This window comes from Malania oleifera, chromosome 10 (assembly GCF_029873635.1).
Source record: "Malania oleifera isolate guangnan ecotype guangnan chromosome 10, ASM2987363v1, whole genome shotgun sequence".
Lineage (NCBI taxonomy): Eukaryota > Viridiplantae > Streptophyta > Magnoliopsida > Santalales > Ximeniaceae > Malania > Malania oleifera.
The window spans coordinates 28,954,480-28,978,377 of record NC_080426.1 but is presented as its reverse complement, the minus strand read 5'-3'; the positions used below and the strand labels follow the sequence as shown (position 1 = coordinate 28,978,377).

The 23,898-nt window shown below is 33.4% G+C and overlaps 1 protein-coding gene across 1 annotated transcript; it reads left to right on the top strand.

Annotated features, from left to right (window-relative positions):
• Positions 1–544: 544 nt before the first annotated feature.
• Positions 545–22,185, top strand: LOC131166574 (probable polygalacturonase At3g15720). The gene is made up of 11 exons (XM_058125164.1): positions 545–692; positions 820–965; positions 1,578–1,631; positions 18,518–18,646; positions 18,883–19,020; positions 19,240–19,395; positions 19,855–20,062; positions 20,205–20,286; positions 20,648–20,756; positions 20,895–21,023; positions 21,958–22,185. The coding sequence occupies exons 1-11, from the start codon at positions 545–547 to the stop codon at positions 22,183–22,185; spliced, it is 1,527 nt and encodes a 508-aa protein (XP_057981147.1).
• The last annotated feature ends 1,713 nt before the right edge of the window (positions 22,186–23,898 follow it).

Sequence of the window (23,898 nt, the reverse complement as noted above, 5' to 3'; positions counted from 1 at the left end):
CCTTGTGTGAGGTATGACATGTACCTGATCTACGGAAGAACGTGATATCATTGGGTGCTTTGGATTGTAACGAGTATAGTTACAAGTCTAAAGGCGGGACGATGGTGTGTGATGGCGTATTGATGGTGATGAAAGGATAGAAAATATTAGGGAATCTTCATGCATGACAGGGTAACACAGTTGTAGGTGGAACTGCAGCTGAGAGTTCTAAGTTAGGTAATATCGTTTTGTGTAATATAACCAACACAAAATGGTGAGTATTCTTAACTACATTGTTATAAATGTTTGGAGACCGATGAGGGAAGTATCACAGGTTAGACATGGGTATTTTATGAGGTTATCATGAAAGGTTTAGGGATATCTCATGCGACACAAGTTAGAGATGTTTGTCAGATGTAACTTGTGGTTGAGGTGGAGTACCAGACCGAGAGAGAGTTCCTTAGGTAAGATATTGTTGCTGAGTATGCTAGTGTTCAAGGAGTTTTATGAGCAGGGCATGGTGTGTGCAGGGCTTGTAAGGAACTTCTCGGTAAAGTCAGCGAGTATGACGTGTTTCTCGGTTAATCGATCACCAAAGGTATCATTAGATGGGAGAGTTGTAGGAGAGGATTGGATAGGTTATGCGGTAGACTTCTTTGGTTTGAGAGAGGGTCCAGCCATGCACGTTTCTAGTGGAGTAGGATCTAGGCTTGGTGTGATGTCCAAATAGTGCATCTTTCTGGTATATAAGAAAGATGGGTGATCCAATGGCAAATAGAGTGATGATTGGTCGAGACATGGTTTTAGGTATTAAAGCCATGTGACAACATATTCAAGTAGATGAAGAGAAACGGGTGCCAGAAAGTTCTAGTAGCATCAATGAGCCTGTTTTGCAGGTGGAGTTGGGGACTCAGGACACAAGTGCAGGGAGTTCTAGCTCAGGAGACTTGCATTATCACAGGAGAAAGTTGGACAGAAAGGAGATTGTGATGCAAGTGGAGTTTGAGACTCAGGGTAGAGATGACATTGGTCATAATGCAATGAGTTCAAGCTCGGGAGACCAGCAGGATCACAATGGGTTTAGGTGCACTATTAGGCTACCGCCCAGGTATGATATGATGTCTTATGCAACCATTACAACCAAGAAGGATCCTACTAACTTTCAAGAGGCAGTGCACGTCTAGGAGAAGGGTAGGTGGACAGGTGCTATGGTGGAGGAGATGGAGTTATTGTATAAGCTAGAATCAGACATGGGAATTGGTGGAGCTCTTAGAGGGGGAGGGGGAGGGGGAGATAGGATGCAAGTGGGCAATAATTCTATTATTTTATGTGAGTGACATGTCGATTGTTGGGAAGGTTCCGATTTAGGTAAACCAGCTGGGGACTCTTTTGAGAAAGGAAGTTGACATGCAGGTTTTGGGTGCTACCAAGAGTATTCTTGGGTTGGAGATTCATAAGGATAAATTTACAAGGATATTACAATTATCTCGAGGTGACTTTGTGGTCATAGCTGCAGGGAGATTGGTGTTATCATAGGGTGGTTTGTGGACAAAACTACATGGAGATTGTGGTTAACTCAGGGTGGTTTTGTGGATCAGGTGTTGGAGAGGTTTAACATGGTTAATGTTAAACTAGTCACTGGTACACCTTTGGTGAATCTAACTAAACTATCTACCGCTTAGTACTCAAGGACCGACTGTGATGTTGAGGGTATGTCAAAGGTTTCCTACACTAGTGTTGTTGGGTACTTTAGCAACTAATAGAGGGATTTGTCAGTTGTGAGGTTCGCAGATGGAGGCTACACAAGGGACTTAGAAGACAGGAGGCTTGTAAGGGGGTATGTTGTGGGAAGGCCTAATTGTTGGGAGTCTAGGGTACAGTCTTAGGGTGTGCCAGTTACAATTAGATCGAAGTTCTTGGCAGAGGTAGAGGCTGCCAAGGTAGCTTTGTGGTTTATATGGTCATTTAAGGAGTTGAGTGTTTAGTTAGGTGGAGTTCCTATTACCACGATCAAGTTCAAGCATTTCTTGGACTTGGTTTACGTCTCCAAGTGTTAGAAGGGAGGCGGGTCCCAATCTATTGGCCTGGGTGGAGCAGTGGGATTATGCTTTCAAATTTCTACTAAGTGGTGAATATTCGCCAAGGTGGAGATTGTTGGGGATGTGACTCATATTCTAAGTGGAACACATGAATCGGGAGAAAGCATCGTGAAGTGAGGGACAAAGAGAGAGATGTAGGGTGCAGCCTTGAGGGCAAACCATTGACGGTTTGGGGTGTAACCATTAACGGTTTTAGGCAGTGCTTCCAGGGCAATCTTCTTGGCTTCAAACCATCGATGGTTTGACCTAAGCTGTTGACGATTTCTCTCACGAACGTCACAAAATTTCGAATCCGAGATCAATAGATTGAGAGTTTTTAGAGAAATTTCCTTTGGGAGGTCGCTACAAAAGTGTTTTATATAAATTATAGGTCTTCTCTATGCATTAGATTGATATATAATCATCATTATGTAACCCTAGATGGATTAAACTTGGTGTAAGCTTCATTGATAGTGAAAACAACCGCTGCTCCCATGGACGTAGGCAATTTACCGAATCACGTAAATTCTTATGTCTTTTGGTTATTGCTTTCATTGATTCTCATTATTGAGTGATTGCTAGGTTCATATAGTTCATCATCGAATGCTTGCTTGCTTGTTTCATTGATTGTTCATGTGAGGTCTTTTGCTGCGCATACTTGGCACCGACAATTAGTTTTTGGGGGCTAATTGTTGAGAACAATAATTAGTATCAGACCTAGGTGATTGTTGGTGTGGTGAACAACACTTTCCAATACACATATAATTATGCAATCGCCACATTCCCTCAAGAGTTCTATGCAACGAGATATTTTCTCACCTATCTATGTTGGTAGGGTGAAGTACTTATTTATGATTTGGAGGAAAAGTTCAAGAATTTATTTTTTTATTTTAAAGTGAATAGGCATGAACCTTCAACCATGCTACATATAGGTTATGAGGATTTCAGTTGCTTAGGTTAGCATAGGAAAGAGGGGTACTCATTGTACCAATACGCAGACTAGGGTTTGAGAGTTTCAATTTAGGAATGGCGATAAGTGAAAATAAGAGCGAGAAATGAGTTAATATGAATCAATGGAATATATTATCACTAACCTATTATTTATTTTGGTGTGACTATATCATATAATATTACCAATTATTTGATTTTAAATTAAAATTACTTTCAATGAATCAATAGTTTCACTAAATTGGGGTTATGAAAAAAACTAAAAATAGAAATGAGGTTGATAAAAAAAAAATTATAAGAGTGAGGTCATTTGCACTTTCAAAATATTGAAATCTTAAAAAATAATGGGTTTCTTGTCAGCATGTTGAAGTCACGGACGTCAACAGTTGTCTGTAGTTCCAAAACGCGGATAGAACATGCTGCTTCAGCTAGTTTTTTATATTTATATTATTAAATATAAAAGTATAATAATATATTTTAATTTTATATTATTTAGTACAATATAATACTATTATATAATAAATTATAATGTTATGATTTTGCTTTATTATATTACTATTTTATAAAACTACAAATACTTATAAGATATTTATCATTAATATAATTAGTTTAATATTTTAAATTTAATTATATTAACAAATAATATTTTATTTATGTTAAAAATATCATTTAAAATGATCCAGCACACTTAATAATGATATTGACTTTCATAGTATATGAGTCAAACTATGACCATTTAAAAATATCGAGTAATGTTATAGGTTGTAACTATTATGGACCCACATTGGAGTAGAAGAAAATATTAAAATAGATATATGAGTCACATGCACCATCTTTTCGAGCAAAAGAGCACCGAGCAATTCACAGTTAAGTCTTATTTAAATAACTTGAAAGTTCAATACATAATAATAATATTGTTTCTATATTATTTTACTATTAAATTTAATTAAATATTTAGACTTAATTATATTAATAAATAACATTTTATTTTATTTTAAAATTATATATAAGGACATATAAATCAATAATCATATCACAGTTATATGATTATATTTAATTAACTACTTGCATTGATAAATATCATAAATTACTGGAAAATTGACTTTTTAAAGAAATATTTTTTTTATAAAATCTTTTTTAAGGGTTGCTTCAGTGTGAAAAGAAATTATTATTTTTTTTATTTTTAGTTTCCCAATAACTATAAAGATTTCTATTTATTTTTTTGTATTCAATGATTCATATTAAAAGGATAGAAAAATAAAAGGTCCTTTTCATTGTACAAATTAATTTTTATTTTCATTTTTAGATTTAAATTTTTTTAAAAATTAAAAAGGCAATGTATAGGAACGTAAATTTTAGGTTTTGGATTTAGATTTATTTGGGTTTGGAAGGAATTCAACATAATTGTATACTATATTTTGTTAATCCATATATATTTAAATTTAATATCTAAATTTCGTGCTCATAGATGCAAGGTAAGAAATAAAAAACATAAAATACAATGTAAAAAAAATATTTTTCAACTTCCCTATATAAATTTAAAAAATAATGTGGTTTTTGTAATTATTTAAATTATTAAGAATAAAAGATAAATTTATTTTCACACACAAAGTGACAAAATTTTTATTACTTTTTATTTTTCTTATAAACCATGCACAACTAGAAATTATCTAGTTCTTTTATAATTATTTGAAAATTTTAAAATAAAAAATAATGAAAAAAATTTTCCACAACCATTCTAAATGGGTTCTTTCTTTTTTTTTTAAATAATTTTTATTTTCTAAATGAAGACATGTTTTATCTATTTATTTATTTATTTATTTATATTATGTCAAAATGGCTATTTGTTTAATGCAATAAATTATGTCACAACAATAAAACGACAGCAATCAACCTACGATATGTGAGGCACATCCCATTTCGATATAATAAAATTCAACCATATTTTTTTATGAATATATATTTTTAGTAGATAATTAATAATTGTTGATTTTGTACTTCTCATCGGATCTTATTGCTACAAATGGGATTTTGCGAATCAAATAGAACTATATGCTCTATTTTCTTTCTCATGATTCCAAACCAAAAAAGAAAAAGTGTGTTCCTTCACATTTATTTCTTTTTCTTAATATTTTTTTCACCTTCCAAACACGGCTTTAATTTGCATATTAGTTCCTCTCTTTTATGTCCCTAGTGTTGGAAGCCTCGGAAGTGATGGAGAAAATGTTGTCCTAGAAAGGGTACATGTAACACCCTAACCTGGGTTTGTCAGGGAGCACTACGTCTCTCCTCCTCCACCTGGACTAGACAACAAGGGGCGGACCTTATCAGACTAATGACTGGCCCCACAAACCAACACGTGTCATTTTTAGTGTGTTTTGTCCTCACTTACACACTTCCTGAGAAAACTTCTCAGGTAGTCACCCATCCCAAGATTGTTCCAAACCAAGCACGCTTAACTATGAAGTTCTTATCGGAAGGCTCCCGAAAAGAAAGGTACACCTTGTTGATATGAGTAGTAATATCTAATCCTTTTAAGTCTTTCATCCATAGGGTATCGAATTCTCCTCCACTTATAGAACGCAACGTCCTTGTTGCGAACCCACATTTCCAAACCCAGGCAATGTGAATCTGTTAGCTTTACCGTGATCCCAAGAGGGGGGGTGAATTGGTATTTTTTAAAATTTAAACCCTAGGTATTCCTCCTATCAGTAGTATGTTCACAACCTTATGGTCAATCTAATGCAAATTATATAAATATATCAGAAATTAAAATAAGCAGTTTAATTAATCGCACAAGCACCAAAAAGTAGTAAATAAAGGGTGACACAAAGATATGTTATCGAGGTTCAGCCAACTGCCTACGTCCCCACCTTGGCTAACTAGCACAAGGATTATCACACTAACTTGCTCACTTGAACGGGTGGAGTGACACCTATACAAATCAGGTCAAATTATCACAGGGCTGACCTCAACCTTAACCAATCCTTATCGATTTGGATTACCGCCCCCTTAGACCACGCCTGGAATCTCTCAGATATACAATCAAAAGGTACAATGTATGAGTGCTTTCACATAAAGTAAATTTGTATCACAAATGCGCACAATCACACACACGACAAATGATTTAATAATGTAAGATCAGTGTGGTCCAAGTAGTTCAACTCTCAAATAGATTTTCTATCGGTGTAGTATGCACGGAGAGTGTCAATAATAATCTGTGTATTTCAAAATATTCAAACAAACATGTTCACACAGAATATCAACCAAGCCTTAAGAATGTCAATCAGTAGAATATCTCAATCACACAAATATGTATATGCTTGGACTTGCAAAATATATATGATCTTTGTTTTTAGCAAAAATATATGATGAGTGAATAAATATTGCAACAAAGATGTTTCACTTCAACCACAAATATCTCCTCAAATGGTTTTCAAAATAAAGAGAAATAGATATCTGTAAATGATTTTAAAAAAAATATTTCGCAACCAAAAGCAAATATGAGCTTCTCAAGATATTGCAACGAATATGCAATCTTAGAAGACCTAGTAAAGTCTTCTTAGGATGAACTTATTGGCTAAGTCCCCTAAGAATCTTTTTGGTTCAGCTCTCAATAAAAATAGATCAATCTCACAACCAAGAGAGAGCAAACCTACCTATCTAAACACTCAAGAACACTTACAGATGATTTAATGAGTTTTGAATGTAAGCTAGAGTGTATTTGGAAGAGTATGAGCAAATGGGAATTAAAAGAGAGTATTTTTGCTTGAGAAAAATTTTCTTAATCTTTTTGCTAATACCTATTAATTCTCCCAAATGAAAGAGTATATATAGACATGCAAAAATATTTGACTGTTGGGGACCTATTAGGGATTGTTGAAAAAGTTTAATGATGTTTAAAGTATTTTAACCCTGTTTGAAAATATTTAACCCGCGGTAAAAAGGATGGCAACCCGAGAGGTTCGATCGACCAAAAATGTTTCGGTCGACCAAGTCTCAAATGGTTCGATTGACTAGGGAAATATTGAACTAAGGGCACGGTCGACCAAAAGAGGGCGATTTCCCAATTTTCAGAGTTTCGGTTGACCAGGCCATTTTGAACTGGTTGGTTCGGTCTACCAAACAGCTAGGAATTCTCTCGAGGACCCTCCGGTCGACCAGGTAGTTGGAGAACAAAAGTGCTCGGTCGATTAGATGGTCAAAATGTTGACCAGGGAGAGTTTCGGTCGACCAGGGATTTTTGAACTGAGTTAGTTTGGTCGACCGGGACCTTGATCAACAGTTGACCCAAGTTAGGTTCGATCGACCAGGCCATAAATGAACTGATTTGGCCGGTCGACCAAAAGTGCACCAAGTGTGCATTTCAGTCCCGTTTTGACACAATCAAACCCTATTCTAGTGCGTAACAAACATATATGCAAATTTGTGTGTCTTAGGGTCATTTGGGGTCCAATTTGAAGACACCGAAAAAGTCTGGTGTCGGTCGACCAAAGGGTACACCCTAAGGTCATTTTGCATTATGATTTAGTTTAAGCTTACAAGATAAACCATGCATGTGTTGTGTGTGCTTATTACAAACCAAATGTCCTAATTACTATTACAGACCAAATAGACTACTAAATATATTACAACTGAAGATACGAACTGGTCTTCAAGCTTTAAGCTTTTCACATGTCATTAATGATCTGCTAATATAGACCTGCACATGAACTGGATATTTATTAAATATAAGTGTATTTGTCATTATCAAAACTAGGGTGTGACCTATAAGGTCAACAGAATCTAATCACACTTCCGGCTGGGTGTTTGCTTTGATACTATTTGTAAAACCCCAACCTGGGTCTGTTAGGGAGCACTGCGTCTCTCCTCCTCCACCTGGACTAGACAATAGGGGGCGGACCTTATCAGACTAATGACTAGCCCCACAAACCAACACACATCATTTTCAGTTGTTTTGTTCTCACTTACACACTTCCGGAGAAAACTTCCGAAGTGGTCACCCATCCCAAGATTGCTCCAAATCAAGCACGCTTAACTATGAAATTCTTATGGAAAGGTTCTCGAAAAGAAAGGTACACTTTGTTGATATGGATAGTAATATCTAATCCTTTTAAGTCTTTCATCCATAGGGTATCACATTTTCCCCCACTTCCCACATTTCCAAGCCTAGGCGATGTGAATCTAATCACACTTCTGGTTAGGTGTTTGCTCTGATATCATTTGTGAGGCTCTCGAAAAGAAATGTGCAACTTGTTGATATTGGTAGTAACATCTAATCCTTAATCTTTCATCCATAAGGTATCACGGTACATGTGCAAAATTGTACTTTCAGTGGGACTCTAAATGGAGCAAGGATCAAGACATGGCCAGTAAAGCTCTTAATAAAACCCATTAGAATAATTAATTAAGAACAATACTCTCTTAGTTGTGTTGCTACATATGAAATTTTCTTATGTCGCCATTTAATTTAATACATTCTCTTGATTAGCGTAAATATCTTGATTCCCTTTCTCAAGTTTTGAACCCGAAGAAAATTTGTTATTTAGGGAGGGTAATTAGCGATGAGTATTGATTTGGTCAAATCGTAAAATCAACTAAACAAAGCATTTTGCAGTAGTTTGATTGTTAAACCTTGATGACATGTATAACTTAAATATTTTTAAATATATATTTTAAAAATAATAAACTATTTAATGTGATTTTAACAAATCAATATATAGGAAATATGAAATTAAATATGTAACTTTTTATTGCATGTCTATGGACGCTAAGTTTTAGATCTCATTTAACTTCAAGGTTATTCTTTGTATGATAAACTATTTATTTATGTACTAACTTGAGAGGATTATAATACAAAGAATAGATAATTTTTTTGTTTTTTTGAAAAATAACTACTTATTTGGAGTGTTTTTAGTTATATATTTGTTTGATCAACTTTGTTAAATGAAATTTTAATAGAATGAAACTTCAAATTTAATATCTATCTATTGATCTAAATTAATCATATTGTCAAATTGCCAATTTGAGCTGTAGCAATTTTGTTACAGTTTATAATTTCTTTACACCATCGAAAGTTGGTTTGTTTTTATTTTGTAGTGAAATTGATATAGATAGACTCACGTTTACTTATATTGTGATCAAATTAGTAGATTATTCACAAAAACATTTCTTATCTATTAGGTAGAACCAAAAAAACTTGTCTACGCACTAACCAAGATGTCTATTAAATCAAATTCAGCAATCAAATGTGGGAGTGAGTGGCGACATACAATGATTTTCAAGGCTCATCTGCTACTATAATTAGTATTACGAATGAACCAAATTGCTCACGAGCAACTTATCAGCTTAACTTGGTAGTTGGTAAGATAGACTCATTCACTGTACAAATGAACGTAATTCCAAATTGCATAAACTTAGTTAATATGAAATGTACTTAAAAAGAAAAAAAGAATTCACATATCAAGATTAATAACTTGAAGATGCATTTCCTTTTCCACTATGCATTGACGGTCAAACATAAACTCTTACCTTGCGAGCCATATTAAGAATAAACTTTTCACTAACCGAATATAATCCATTCACAATAAATTTAGCTTGAAGACCTAAAGAATCGTAGCAAATAAACCTAGTTTGTGAAATGAAACCAAAGTAGAATGAATTAGATATCATATAAAAAGGTAATAGGTTCAAACCATTGTTGTGAAAAGCCACTTTGTACCATAAAAAAATAGTCATTCAACTATGATAAAAATACATAGCATTGAATTTTACACAATTATTTGTCATGTAGTAGCATTATTATTTTTAACAAACTATTTATATTAACTTTTATACTATTCTATTCTACAAACCAAACCAAACATAACCTTAGCGTAACAAGTGACATACAAAACAAAATACAATATTTGTTTTAAATTATTTTAACTGCTCATTGTTTAACAAGAATAGCCATTTCATTTTTATCTTCATTGTATTCTATGAACTAAACATAATCATAATATACCAAATAAGATAATACATACGTAAAGTGTTGTATGTGAAACTATTTTGATTGCTCACTGTTGACACTATGGGCAGCCCTCCCCATCAAGAAAACCGTTGCCCAGTCATACATGTACATCAGAAATGGGAACTGAAAACTTGTTCTACATCATTCAGCATTTACATATTGAAATGCAGATTCTGGCCTATGCACAACTCCTCGCAAAATAATAATAATAATAAAATGTATAGGCATGAAGGCGACGGGCAGCTCTTGTACTACGAAAACTTGATCATGCACCTCATTAACTTTTCACAAACCTTGAAATTTTGAATCACCTACTCATGGTATAATGCCCAAACGCAATGGTCCATAATTGCAGATGTCTAACAAAGTTATTCCTTTTCACCCTTATCCCTCTTAATATATAAATTGTACATGAGGAAACATAACAGCACGGCGTATCTCAGATCCTGCACACAGTTACGTTACCAGGTGGGGATGCTAGAGATGGCAACAGTATGGGCAGCTGCTTATCCATCGGTCTTTTCTACAGTGTATCTGTTTGAAAATCTGGAATTATGCTGAACAAATCCTCTCATCCAGTCCGGCGCTTTGACCTTCTACGCTTCCCAAGAAGTTTTAGCAGAGTTTTTTCCCGTTTTAATTTTTTTTAAAAAAGAATATATTAAATAATACCGCATTCTGGGAAGTATTTCCCAGAATAACTCTGACGTAATCTCGCTACTCCAAGTAGCGATATTTAACCAAATCTCGCTACTTGGACTAGCGAGATTTACTTTTACCTGAAGGGCTCGTGCTAACGTGTGGCAAATCTCGCTACTCCAAGTAGCGAGATTTAATTGGGAGAAATAATGCTCTGCCAGCCGCCTTTCGACGCGTGGTAAAACTATTTTAAAATTTTTTCAAAAAAAAAATTTGTTGAATTATCACGATTTTTCCAAGAACTAGTCAACACTGAGGAATTTAAGGTATGATTCTTTTACACAACACTCGGGTAAGAGTTTTATTTGATTTTGGTTCTACCCACTCCTACATTGTTGCTTCCTTTGCTAATATGTTGTCTTCATAATTTGAACATTTAGAGTATTGTCTGGTGAGTTGCTTCACTCGTGGGGAAGACTACAAATGTGGACAGAATATGTAGACCTGCATTTTAAAATATTAGTGGAAATGACTTCCCAGTTGATTTATTAACATGGATATTGTAGATTATAAGGTAATCCTATAGATGGAGTGGTTATCTATTTATCATACATTTAATTGATTGTTTCCAAAAGAAATTAGTATTCGGAGATCCAAATGGAAAGACGGTTTCCTTCCAACTAACAAGCTCTCATTTTTGATATCTTGAGTGCTTGTGAAAGGATGGAATTTGGGTTCATGTCTCGGGTTATATTCAGCAAATTTCGAGGACGAAGTTTCTATAAGGAGGAGAGAATGTAATGACTCCAAAAATAGTTATACAAGATTAGTGGAATGATCCTAAAAAAAAAGTTAATTAATTAATATATTAATATAATATAATATAAAAATTATATTTATATATATATATATATATATATATATGTGCTTCTAAGCATTTCATTTTCTAAAAGGTTCCCCCCCCCCCCCCAGTTCACTCTCTCTCGTCTCTCTACTCTCACCCTCTCTTGGCTTCTCTCTGCGCTCTCTCTCGCCACACTCTTTCTCTCTCCTCAATTTTTTCAGCAAAACGTGCGTCGATTAAAGAACAGAAAATATCCCTGAGTTCCAATTTCAGTTACCAATGTTTTAACCGAAGTGAATTCGTCATTTGGACGTCGTAGGCACCACTCCTGGGATAAGGTAAGGGGAATAAATTATGTCAGACATTTTGAAAATTAACTGATTAATTTAAAGCATGAGAGTATAAAAATATTGTATATGATTTTCTGACTTATCAGGCATATGAAAATAGTGGTTTTGGATTATCATATATTTTTTTGGGCAATAATTATATTATGAAATATTACTTAAAATTTGTGTGGTATGAGAAATGGTTTTGTTATTGTACAATAAACATGTGTGAATATTTTATAATGAAATGTGATTTTATACAGGTTTGTGAGAAATATTGAAAATACGGCAGATATTGTGAAATAATGAAATATGATTTTATATTAGAATATGTGATGACAGTTTTATACCGAAATAAAGACATGCTATTTTTGATACTGAGATATGTGATGACGGTATTATACCGAGAAATGAAATGACAGAAATGACAGTTTTTATACTAAGATGTGGAAATTAGAACTCCGATGGACCAATGATGTACATGAGAGTATGGTACCGTTGCTAGTGAATGAGTTAATACAACCACACTACTTAAAGAGAGTTTTGATATTAGAAGTCGATTGGGCCTACAAAGAAATGTTGACCGCCCCTGGATCAAAGGCAAAGATCATGCCGAATAAACGTCAACTAGGAAAGATCAAAATGACACTTGTTAGACGTCCCAACCCGAGAGTAAATAGTCTAAGAGGGGGGGGGGTGAATGGACTTTTTTCGCAGAATGCGTATTCTTCTACAAAAGAAAAACTCTTAACAAGATACAAAAAAATTATATCACAATATAAATATAAATTATGCGCAAGATATAAAATAAAGAGTGTAAGGGAGAGAAAGAACAACACTAGTATTTTTACGTGGTTCAGGAACCAAGCCTATGCCTCAGGACCAACCCAAGGATTCCACTATAAACTCCTTCACTGGCGGAGAATGTAACGACTCGAAAAATAATGGTATTTAGATAATAAAGAGAGAGGGAAATGGAATCAGTAACAGAAGGAGGCAGGCGTTCGTCGACGACATTGCATTTTGGAGATAAAAATTTTAAGGAATTTCCAGGCTTTGTTGACGAATACAAGGGTTCGTCGACGAAGGTTCTTCAGGACCTCGTCGACGAGTTCCCGTCTCGTCGACGAGAAAATACAGTGAGAAGAATTTGGGCTACTCTGAATTTTGTCGACGAAGGATAAGGTTCGTCAACAAAATTACTTAAGGACTCATCGACGAGATGACTTGGCTCGTCGATGAATCCTGCAGTATAAATAGCCCTAAACTGATTTTAATCGTAGAAATTCGCCACAGTCTCTCTCTCTCTCTCTCTACCCCTACTGCTCCTCCCTCTTCTTCCTTCGATTTCAGCCCCGTCAGTCGCTGGATCGATGATCTGAGGCCACCACAACATTCGTGGTAGAGTTCTCTTCAAATTTGTCAGAGTGGATCGTTGGTGAAACGAAGTTGGAATTCATCCCAAATCCAGGGTAAGGTCTTTCATTCAGTGTTTGGCCTTCTGGTAGTTGTAGGAAATAATGTAGGCCAAGAAATATTGATGTTTTGTTCTGAGATTTATGGTTTTAGGGTGTTGAGTGGAGAACCCTGCAGGTGTTGGACCCGTTATAGTAGGGGATTTTTAACAGGAAACCGGTAAGAGAAATATGCTATGCTAGGTTATTCGAGCATAATTTTAGTATAAAATTATATATATATATATATATATATATATATATATTCTACCAGAATATTATTCACCGTAGAGATTTATACAGTTTATCAAGTATGATTAATATGTGTTAAAATTACTATATGGCTTGAGAATATAAATATAGAATAGAAACATGGTTTATAGTATTTTTCGGAGATGTGTTTTACAAAATATACAAATAGTGAATGTATTTTATAGCAATTATAAAAATACCATGATTATACAGTTTTACAGTACCATGACATACAGAATTATATTTAATTACAGAAACACAGTTGATATAGATATAGTTTTCTATAGCGTCATGGTTTATACAGATTTACAAAATCATGGTAAAACAGGTAGATGTATATAGAGATGTATTATATAGTATCAGACCCTATTGGACCATACAGTTTACAGAGCACGGTTCCGTAACTACATGCAATTTATAAAGTGCAACCACCTATTCAGATAATACGTGGTATAAAAGTCGATTGCATAGAGCCCACGAGTGGACAGACTCCCCATTAGATATAGGTTGAGGAGGGCTAATCAAACTATGGAGTATAATGATTTATTTTTGGTAGGACAGCCAGGGTAAATCTCGTCTACGAGCCGCACAAGCCTGTCATAAGGGATTAAATCATGACACACAGTTATCCACAGGGAAGTTTACAGTTATTACCATGTTTATACAGGTTTACAGAAACAGAAAATATATATATACATAATAGCAGTATTTTGAGTATAAACCTAAAGTACAGAAATGTTAAGTAACAGGTAAAAGATGAAGATTTATATTACTGATATTGTACTGTACAGATTCAGTGATACATAACTATGTAGTAATAGATTTTCACAGTATTGTAACTTATTACCACACACTAGTAATAGCATATTTTGTCTTACTGAGCTTCGCCTCATCCAGTGTTGAATTATTTTTCAAGTGAGTCAGTTGGGCGAGCAGACCAGGCTCGCAGATAGAGGGGCCACAGTACTGCCCTCTCAGAAAGAGTGAGTATATTTTTGGGAGTATTTTTGTATAGCCCTCACCAGTTGATGATATTTGGGGAACAGTCATATATGTATATTTTGGGAAACCTGTTAGCACTCTAGTATTGTATATAATTATATATGGATATGTTTATTTGATTTCCGCTTCTCACTGCTTAGGTTGATGATTGCGTTCAATCCAGTGTGGTATGAGAGCATGTTAAATGTTATAGTATATATATATATAAACCCATTTAATAGCAGGTTGTTACAGAGAAGCCTTATACTGGGGAACAAATTCCTATACTCGGGAACAAATCCCTACTGTGCTCATAAAGAGCCTTCGCCAAATGGTTCACAAAGAACCTTACAACAACCAGTTCATAAAGAACCTTACAAGATGATGGAAATACAAACCAATGCTCCTCAAATGAGCTAATATGAAATACAAATCAAATCTCTCACTTTTCTCTCAAGGAATGAATCAAAAACAATTAATGAGCAAGAGAGAATGAGCACATGTGAATGAATAACTAAATACAAAGTGTTAAGTGCTTATATTTTTGTATTTAAAGATATATTTCGCTAAAATGATCAAAAACGATACTAAAAAATTCTATGGTCTTGTATTTATAGCCAAAACACCCAACTAGCTGTTATTGGACCATTGGGAACAACTCCGAAAACAAAACTAGCTAGTCGTTTTCTGCGCGTTGTTACGCTGTTCATGAGACCACTGGTCAACTAGTCACCTTCACCGGTCGACTAGTCACCCCCACTAGTCGACCAGTCCCTTATACCGGTTGACTAGTCACCCCACTAGTTGACCAGTCCCCTGCACTGGTCGACTAGTCACTGGCAGAAAGATATGTTTTAGCTACTAGATATCCCTGGTCGACTAGTCTCCTGCTCTGGTCGACTAAACCCTTGAATCAGAAAAAAGTCATCAACATAAAAGTTGTGATATTTTCTCTTAGCTTTCCATTGACACTAAGATTGTTCTTTTTGGACTTTTCTAGCAAAAGTTATGCCTCAAATACCAAAAGGTGTTTAAAACTCAAGGCTGCACTACATTAGTCGATGATTGCTCTGTTTTCTTTATCAAAACGCCTTGTAATCTCTTAAAACATTCTTGAACAAAAGTCTATAAAATATATTAAGTCTAATATAGTTTAATACTTGTTTAAAAGAGTTTTCCTTTAAATATAAGATAGCTTGTTTTATGAAAACACATTTGAAAGTTCATTTAATATCTTATATGCTTAGTATGTCCTTTATAAAAATATGCTTGACTTTTTTTGAACCTTTAAGACATAAAGCTTGTTTTATGTCTATGTAAAATAAGCCCATGCGCACATAAAAAAAAAAAAAAAAAGCCCAGCCGGCAACCCAACACGGCGACGTTGCCTCTTACTTGCCTGAGAATTTGAGTTTACCATTAAAGTGATACAGGGAATCTCCGGTGCCTCTGTTCGGGTTGCGTTTGAAGGTGAACTGCTATCCTATGCTAGTTCAGATGAGAGAACTGTAGAGATTCATGCATGTTCGCCTTGTTGGAATTTTCAAGGGGGTAAATTCTCATTCTCCATCTCACTCAGTCTCGCTGTCCACTGTCACACTCATGCAGCGCCCACTGTAAGCACCACCCATGCACGACGCACACAAGTGCACGTATAGTTTTTTTTTTTTCCTTTCTTTCTCTTTCCTATTTTGATTATTTTCTTGTTTTGATTTAATCTAATGTTGGGGTCTTCATTGTATATGCAGCTAGGATATGCTTAGGTTGTATTTATTATATATATTAAATGATTACTATTCATCTTGCAGGTTTTTATATTTATTTTAATATTTAGTATTTATGGTAAGTTTTTTTTGTTGTATTTGTTATATAGGTTAATTGTTTTATTATTATTGTTGTGAAATTTTTATCGTTCGTTGAATTATTAATATTATTATTGTAGAATCCTTAACGTTATAATATGTGGCTATATGTCTAGTATTCATGTTGCAGGTTTTTATTATTGTTATAACTATTTTAATGTTCAATTGTCATATTTAGGGTCGCTTTTTGTTATTATTGCATGTTTAATATTTATGTATTTAGAATAGTTGTTATTATTGTACTTATTTACTTAAGGGCGTTATTGTTTGATATTTATATGGTTAGGGCTTTTTATGGTATGTTATACGTAAGGTTCACTTAGTAGAATTTAGGGTTCTTGTCATAATTAATGTTCACATGTAGGATTATTATTATTCATATGTAGCATGGTAATTTTTAGGGTTGTACATCAATCTTTGATTTGATTTATTTCCATAATTTTCCATTTAATGGTCATATTGAATATTTACATATTAGTATTAATTTTAAATTATTTCCATAATTTCACTATTCGCTTACCCTTGTATAATGACCCACTAAATTTAGAGTTAGTTAGTTAATTTATAAAGTAATTAACCGTGCATAGAATGAAATCTATGTTACTACTTCCACGTATTAAATACTATATTGCATTATGGGACAAATTAAATGCACCAAAAATGTGAAATATGAATTTAATTATTAAACAAAGTCAAAAGTTACATAAGAATAAAATTAATTAAAATAAATTTTATTAGATATATAAGGAAATGAAATTACCTAGCTCAATTTGGCTTTAAAGCAAGTGGTTCTAAAGATTTATAGAAAATCAATGACTTTGTTGTATGTTACATAGCTTCCAAATATGTTTCTGGTTTCAATTTTTAATTTTATATTTTCTACTTTCATAACTTTTGGTACGGACACCAAACAATTCTTTAAATTTTAAATAACTTTCAATTAATGATTATCAATTTTTTAGGTCACTAAAAGTCCATTAGGAACATGAAAAAAATTAATGAATGGACATTAAAGAAATATATGAGAGAATTCATTTTTTAAATGTCTGGTTATCAAAGAAATTGAAAAATAAAATAAAACATATATCAAATCAGTACAAAAAAGAAAAGAATTGATTTTACACTTCATTAACATGTCATTTTGTCTTAATTTATAATTATATTGCAACAAATTTTTTTAATTATATTTAATAAAAAGAGAAACTATAATGAAAATAGATTTATGTTCCCTAAAAAAAAAAAATCCTAGACCCAATGGATCCTAAAAGGCGTAGAATATTATTAATTGTGAAAAATATGTGTTTACGTAACCTAATAATTTCTCCATACATAAGTGTATTGAGGTAACAATCTTCGCCCCAACTGCAGCGAGGTATTATCCACTTTGATTTATTAGTTTCACAGAATTGTCCTACGAAAGGCGTCCCACATAATTGGAGTCTAAATTATCCTTATAAGTCCTCAAAACAGGATCTCATATCATAGTACCCCAAGAATGGCTCAGATATCAAAAGTAAAAGCCTTGAATACAACTCCAATAAGATATCATCCGCTTTAACTCACAAATTTGTCCCATAATAATTGTTTCATGTAATTATAATCCAAACTATCTTTATGAGTCCAAATTTTCCTTGTGTGACTGCGACAACAACCAAGTCCAATGCTAAACTTACACTTCGAGTTATTTTGGAAAAAAAATTACCTTAAATAATTAACTTACATTGAAAATAACAATCACCAACCACATTTTACACTCTTTTACTTAGGAAAAAAAAAAGTTACCTTAAATAATTAACTTACAATTAAAAATATTTAAAATCAAAGTATTCAATTACTTACCCAAAGTGCAACATGATTAAATACTTCAATATAATTACTTCCATATTTGAATGTGTAAAGAAAAAAAAATGGTCAATCTCCAAATTTGGGTCCAGAAACAACATCTAAGAGACAAAATGAAACCCTATAAATAGAGAGTTGAAATTGATATACATGTGCAATTAACTTCATCTTTTATTTCTCGACTGCCCTACATCTATTTTCAACAGAAAATGGTGAGAATGAGCAAAGACCATTGCTTTCGCTCATTGAGTTAATCTTTATATTCTTTACTAAATTCTTTTGTACTCGATGATGCAGGATGTATTAGCAATTGCTCTCCTATTATGCATCACTCTATTTAACGTAAGTAGCGGGTTAGTTTATTCAAATGTATTCGACGTGATGGAGCATGGAGCCATTGGAGATGGCCAAAGCGATGATTCCCAAGTAAGTTTTTTATTTGTGTCGCAATGGTAATCACGCGCATTTTGATTTCTTTCTTAATCAATCTCGGCCTGATTAATTTTTTCGTCTAAGTCGAAAACAAATTACACTTTACAAAAAACTAAATATATGTGTTTGACAAAAAAATAGTTAGTTAATTTTTTTTATTGTAATTTCTTAAGTAGAATGACCTAATTATGTTTTTTTTCTTTTTTTGGGTTATTTGTAAATATTGAAAGGCTTTTGCAAAAGCTTGGGAAACCTTATGCTCTGGTTCTGGAGGGAGCAATGCCTTAATCGTACCAAGTGGGAAGACATTCAGATTGCAGCCTACCAGGTTTGCTGGTCCGTGCAGGGCAGAGAGAGTCCATGTGCAGGTATGTGAGACACCAGACAAGAGATTTCACCATTTTGAAATTTAAATTTTTACAAAGTTAAAATATTTTTTTAAATACACAATAAATTAATAAATGCGGGAATCCAAGATCCCGTAATAACTACAATTTTACCATTACAATTTTATTTAAAAGCTTAACATGTTAGGTTGTGGATAATAATATATATCGAACTATATAACACTCAAATCTGCCAAGCAGATATTGGGGAGTCTTGTAGCACCTGCGGCTCCCGGTGATTGGGATGGATGTGTAGACGGCAGCTGGCTTTCCTTCTCGGGAGTAGAGGGCCTCACGATCGATGGATCAGGAACGATCGACGGCCAAGGTTCACTTTGGTGGCAAAATCCAAATGCTGTGAGTACTTCACAATAGCGTGGAAGACAATTTTTATTTTTTAAATAATTACAAAAAACATCGCAATATTTTTTAATTTTTCAACATTTATATGAGACATCTAAATAATTTTCAATTTTTTAATACAATTGTGTAAAATAGAAAGTAAAGGGGTATTTTTGTAATTATTTTTAAAATAAAAAAATAAAAAAAATATTTATCATAATTGAACAACCTTGACTTTTTTTTTTTTTTCTTTTTTTTGTTCTTATAAGATAATTTCTCTATGTATATCTCTTAAAAAAATATGTTTCGCCTTACTAATCAAATAAAGCTACTAATGATCCTTATTATATTTCAGGGGCCAAGCAACTGCAATCGACCTACGGTACGTTAAGTGCACATTCCGTTTAAAACTAAAAAAATGAACCTTATTTTTGTATGAGTACATTTACTGAATTTTGATGTGGCGGTGTATAGGCTTTGCACTTCAATGCATGCAATAATCTTCTACTAAAGGGATTGACTCATATGAATAGCCCAAGAAATCATATCAGCATTACTAATTGCAAAGGTGTTATGGTCTCCAATCTCAAGATAGTTGCACCAGAAAAAAGCCCCAACACTGATGGCATTGATATTAGTCAATCAGATGAAGTAACTATCCAACATTCTTCCATAGGAACAGGTTCGCAAATTTTTCATTATTTATGTCATATATATTATTTATTATCAAACTATTATTTAGTTCTTAGTTTATTTCTCGGCTTCATTGCCTATAACCTCTGACATGAAAATTTTGCTTTCGAATTAACTTTTAATGAATGTAGGTGATGATTGTATCGCTATTAATACTGGGAGCACCAATGTCAATATCACTAATATTGCATGTGGACCGGGACATGGCATTAGGTTATTCTCAAATTTAATTTTTTGTTAGCTTTGCATTTCATTCAGAGAAATTATGAAGTTTCTTTGGGAAAAGGAATAAAAATAAAATTGAAAATGGAAGTGTCCCTTTGATCAAGAAGTTTCTTTGGGAAAAAGGAATAAATACAAATAGGAAATTCATTTTTATTACATTTTCCTTCCAAAATCATATACAATTAAAGATAAAAAATTATTCTAAATGGTTAAAAATTAAGAAAATAAATAAATAATTATGTACAAATCAATTTTTGTCGATTGATTTAGTATAATTTTTTTCTTATATTTTCTTGATAACCAAACATGAAAAAAATAAAATTATTCATATATTTTTCTTAAATTTTAGCATTGGAAGCCTTGGGCACGACGGACAAGAAGATACCGTGGTAGGGGTATACGTGGGAAATTCTATTTTCACTGGGACTCAAAATGGAGCAAGGATCAAGACGTGGCCGGTAATTTAATTTATAAAAATAATTGATTATGAACGTTAAGCCCTGTAATTATTCAATTACTATGCATAAATTTTCATTATTAATGTTAATTTTTGCTTAATTTAATACAATTTTTTTGATAAATATTTATATTTACAGGGCGGTTCAGGGTATGCTAGGCAAATCACTTTTGAGCACATCACATTGGACAAAGCTCAGAACCCTATCATAATTGACCAAAATTATTGTAATGGTTTACACAATTGTAGAGCTTCCCATGATGCGAAGGTTTGTCCTATTCCCTTTTATGTTTTTCTTTTTCATCTTTTTTTTTTAAAAAAAAAATATGTATATTTTTAGGTTAAAGTTACAAAAATTAATTAATCCTAATCTTGGGAGAGTCCGGACATTTAGATTCATGTCGATTTAAATAAAATAAAATATGAAATTATGTTGAACTTTATTCAAATCTGTTTCAAGATCTAAAATTCAGGCTACCAAATGTAGCCTAAGTTTTCTATGATGGAAACGAGATGACCAATTTTGACTTGATGTGAAAAAGACTCATTTTCCCGCACCCACTAATTTTGAATTGGTTAAAAAAAGTTTACAAAATATCCAAAGTGATTAAGTTAATCCATGATCACATGTAATTACTATAAATTATAAAATTTAATTATAGAAATCTATTAAACTTCAAATGAAATGATTTTTCATTATATACATGCTCGATCTCATGTTATTATATTAAATCAAGCCAAACACTTTTCGTTGGTTTAACTCGATTTCATATTATATTAAGGTTTGGTTATGGTCTGATATTTTTAGAAAATGAATAATTTGATTCGGGTTGCTATTTTAAATTCAACCAAATCTCCAAACAAACATACATATACCTTAAGTATTTTAAATATATATTTTTTTTTTGCTGTATATTTGTTTGATCTATGTGTGCAATTTCATATATAAAAAATTAAATTAATAAAAATTTAAATTTAAGGTCTAAATCAATAATATAAACCAATAGTTCATAATTTCTCCAAATCATAAAAAATGGGTTTGGTTTTGATTTTATAGTGAAAGTGACCCAACCAACCGAGGCTCACATTTATCATGATCAAGACATTGAAATATTCTAAAAAAAAGTTCGCATATATGATTTTATGTTGAAGCAAATTTTGTCAACGCACTAACTAAAATGTATATTAAATCAATGGTTCAGCAATCGGATGTGGAAGTGAGTGACGTGACATTCAATGATTTTCATGGATCATGTGCGGGTGAAGAAGCTATTAGCTTTAAATGCAGCCCAAGTGTACCATGTAGTGGTATTAAAGTAAGCAATGTTCGCATAAGCTCAATCGATGGACAAAAACCTAATGTCATCTGTAGTAATGCTAAAGGAACATGTACCTCTTCTATACCCGAAGTATCTTGCTTGTCCTCTTAGTAATTTTGAATAATCGATGTATCAATTTATAATAGTCATCAACATTTCTCTTTTTTTTTATCCCTTTCAATAATGTAGTGGCCGTCCTAAATAATGGACGTTTAGGCCCTATACAATGATTTTTGACATACTCCTAATTTATATATCATAGTAGTAGCCACACTTCTCGATGTGTATTCTTTCTATAATCTTATTATTATTACAGTATAACTGAGATATCCATGTCGAAAATTATGATATATCTTCTGTTGTGTAGTTTAAGTTCAACATAATCTCTAAAGAACCTAAAAAAACTAACTAGTAAGTCAGACTTTGGGGAACTAATATAATCCTCATCATCAATAATCATTAAAATTCATGGGTCTTTCTCAAAAACTAGATTATAGTTGAAAATGATGGAAATGCTAAAATGGAGAAAATTCAAGAGTTTTGAAAATGCATCTTATAGGATAGTTGTATTTATTGAACTACGTCGTTATGGAGAAAATGGGGTGATTGGCGATCTTCATTGTGGGCTAAATGATGCGTAATTATAATGTGATGGGGTATTGTCTAGTCTCTAACTATATGTTGGGGATGTGGCTCATATTTTGAGTGGAATGCATGTATCGGGAGAAAGCATTGTGAAGTGAGGTACAAAAAGAGAGATGCAGGGTATAGTAGACGGTTTCGCTCGCGGACATCATGGAATTTCGAATCCGAGATCAATCGATTGGGAGTTTTTAGAGGAATTTCCTCATGGGGATCACTACAGAAGTGCTTTAGATAAACTATAGGTCTTTTGTACACATTAGATTGATATATAATCATCATTATGTAACCCTGGATGGATTAAGTTTGGTGTAAGCTTCATTGATAGTGAAAACAGTCGCTGCTCCCGTGGATGTAGACAATTTGTCAAAGCACATAAATTCTTGTGTCTTTTGGTTATTACTTTCATTGATTCTCATTGTTGAGTGATTACTAGGTTCATATATTTCATCATCGAGTGCTCGCTTGCTTGTTTCGTTGATTGTTCATGAGAGTTCGTGTGAGGTCTTCCACTGCACACACTCAGCACCTACAATTGGTTTCTAAGAAATGATTGTTGAGAATAACAAGTAGTATCAAACCCGGGTGATTGTTGGTGTGGTGAAAAACAAGTTGTATCAGAGATATTGGTTCTCAATGGCTAGGATTTCTTTTGCAAGGTTCAAGGTTAGTAAGTTCGATGGAACGGGGAACTTCAGGTTGTGGCTGAGGAGGGTGAAGGACTTGTTGGTGCAACAAGGGATGGTGAATGGTCTATATGGAAAAAAGTCATAAAGAATGGATGACGCAAGTTGGAAGGAACTAGAAGCGAAAGTTGTGTCCACTTTCAGGTTATGTCTGGCCATTGACGTGTTATATCACGTCATGGATGAGGACTCGCTCGCAGTGGTTTGGCTAAAATTGGAGCGCCGATACATGTCCAAGTCATTGACGAACAAACTGTATCTAAAGAAAAAATTATATTGGCTAAAGATGGAGGGTTCGGACTTGACTTAGCACATCAACACATTTGATCATATCATTAGTGATTTGGGGCGAGTTGATGTGAAGTTCAAGGAAGAGGACAAATTGTTGATGCTTCTAAATTCCCTACATACATCGTCTACATACGAGAATTTGGTTACGACGTTGACTTGGGGAAAAGAAACCCTTGAGTTGGAGGACATCATGAGTGCATTGCTG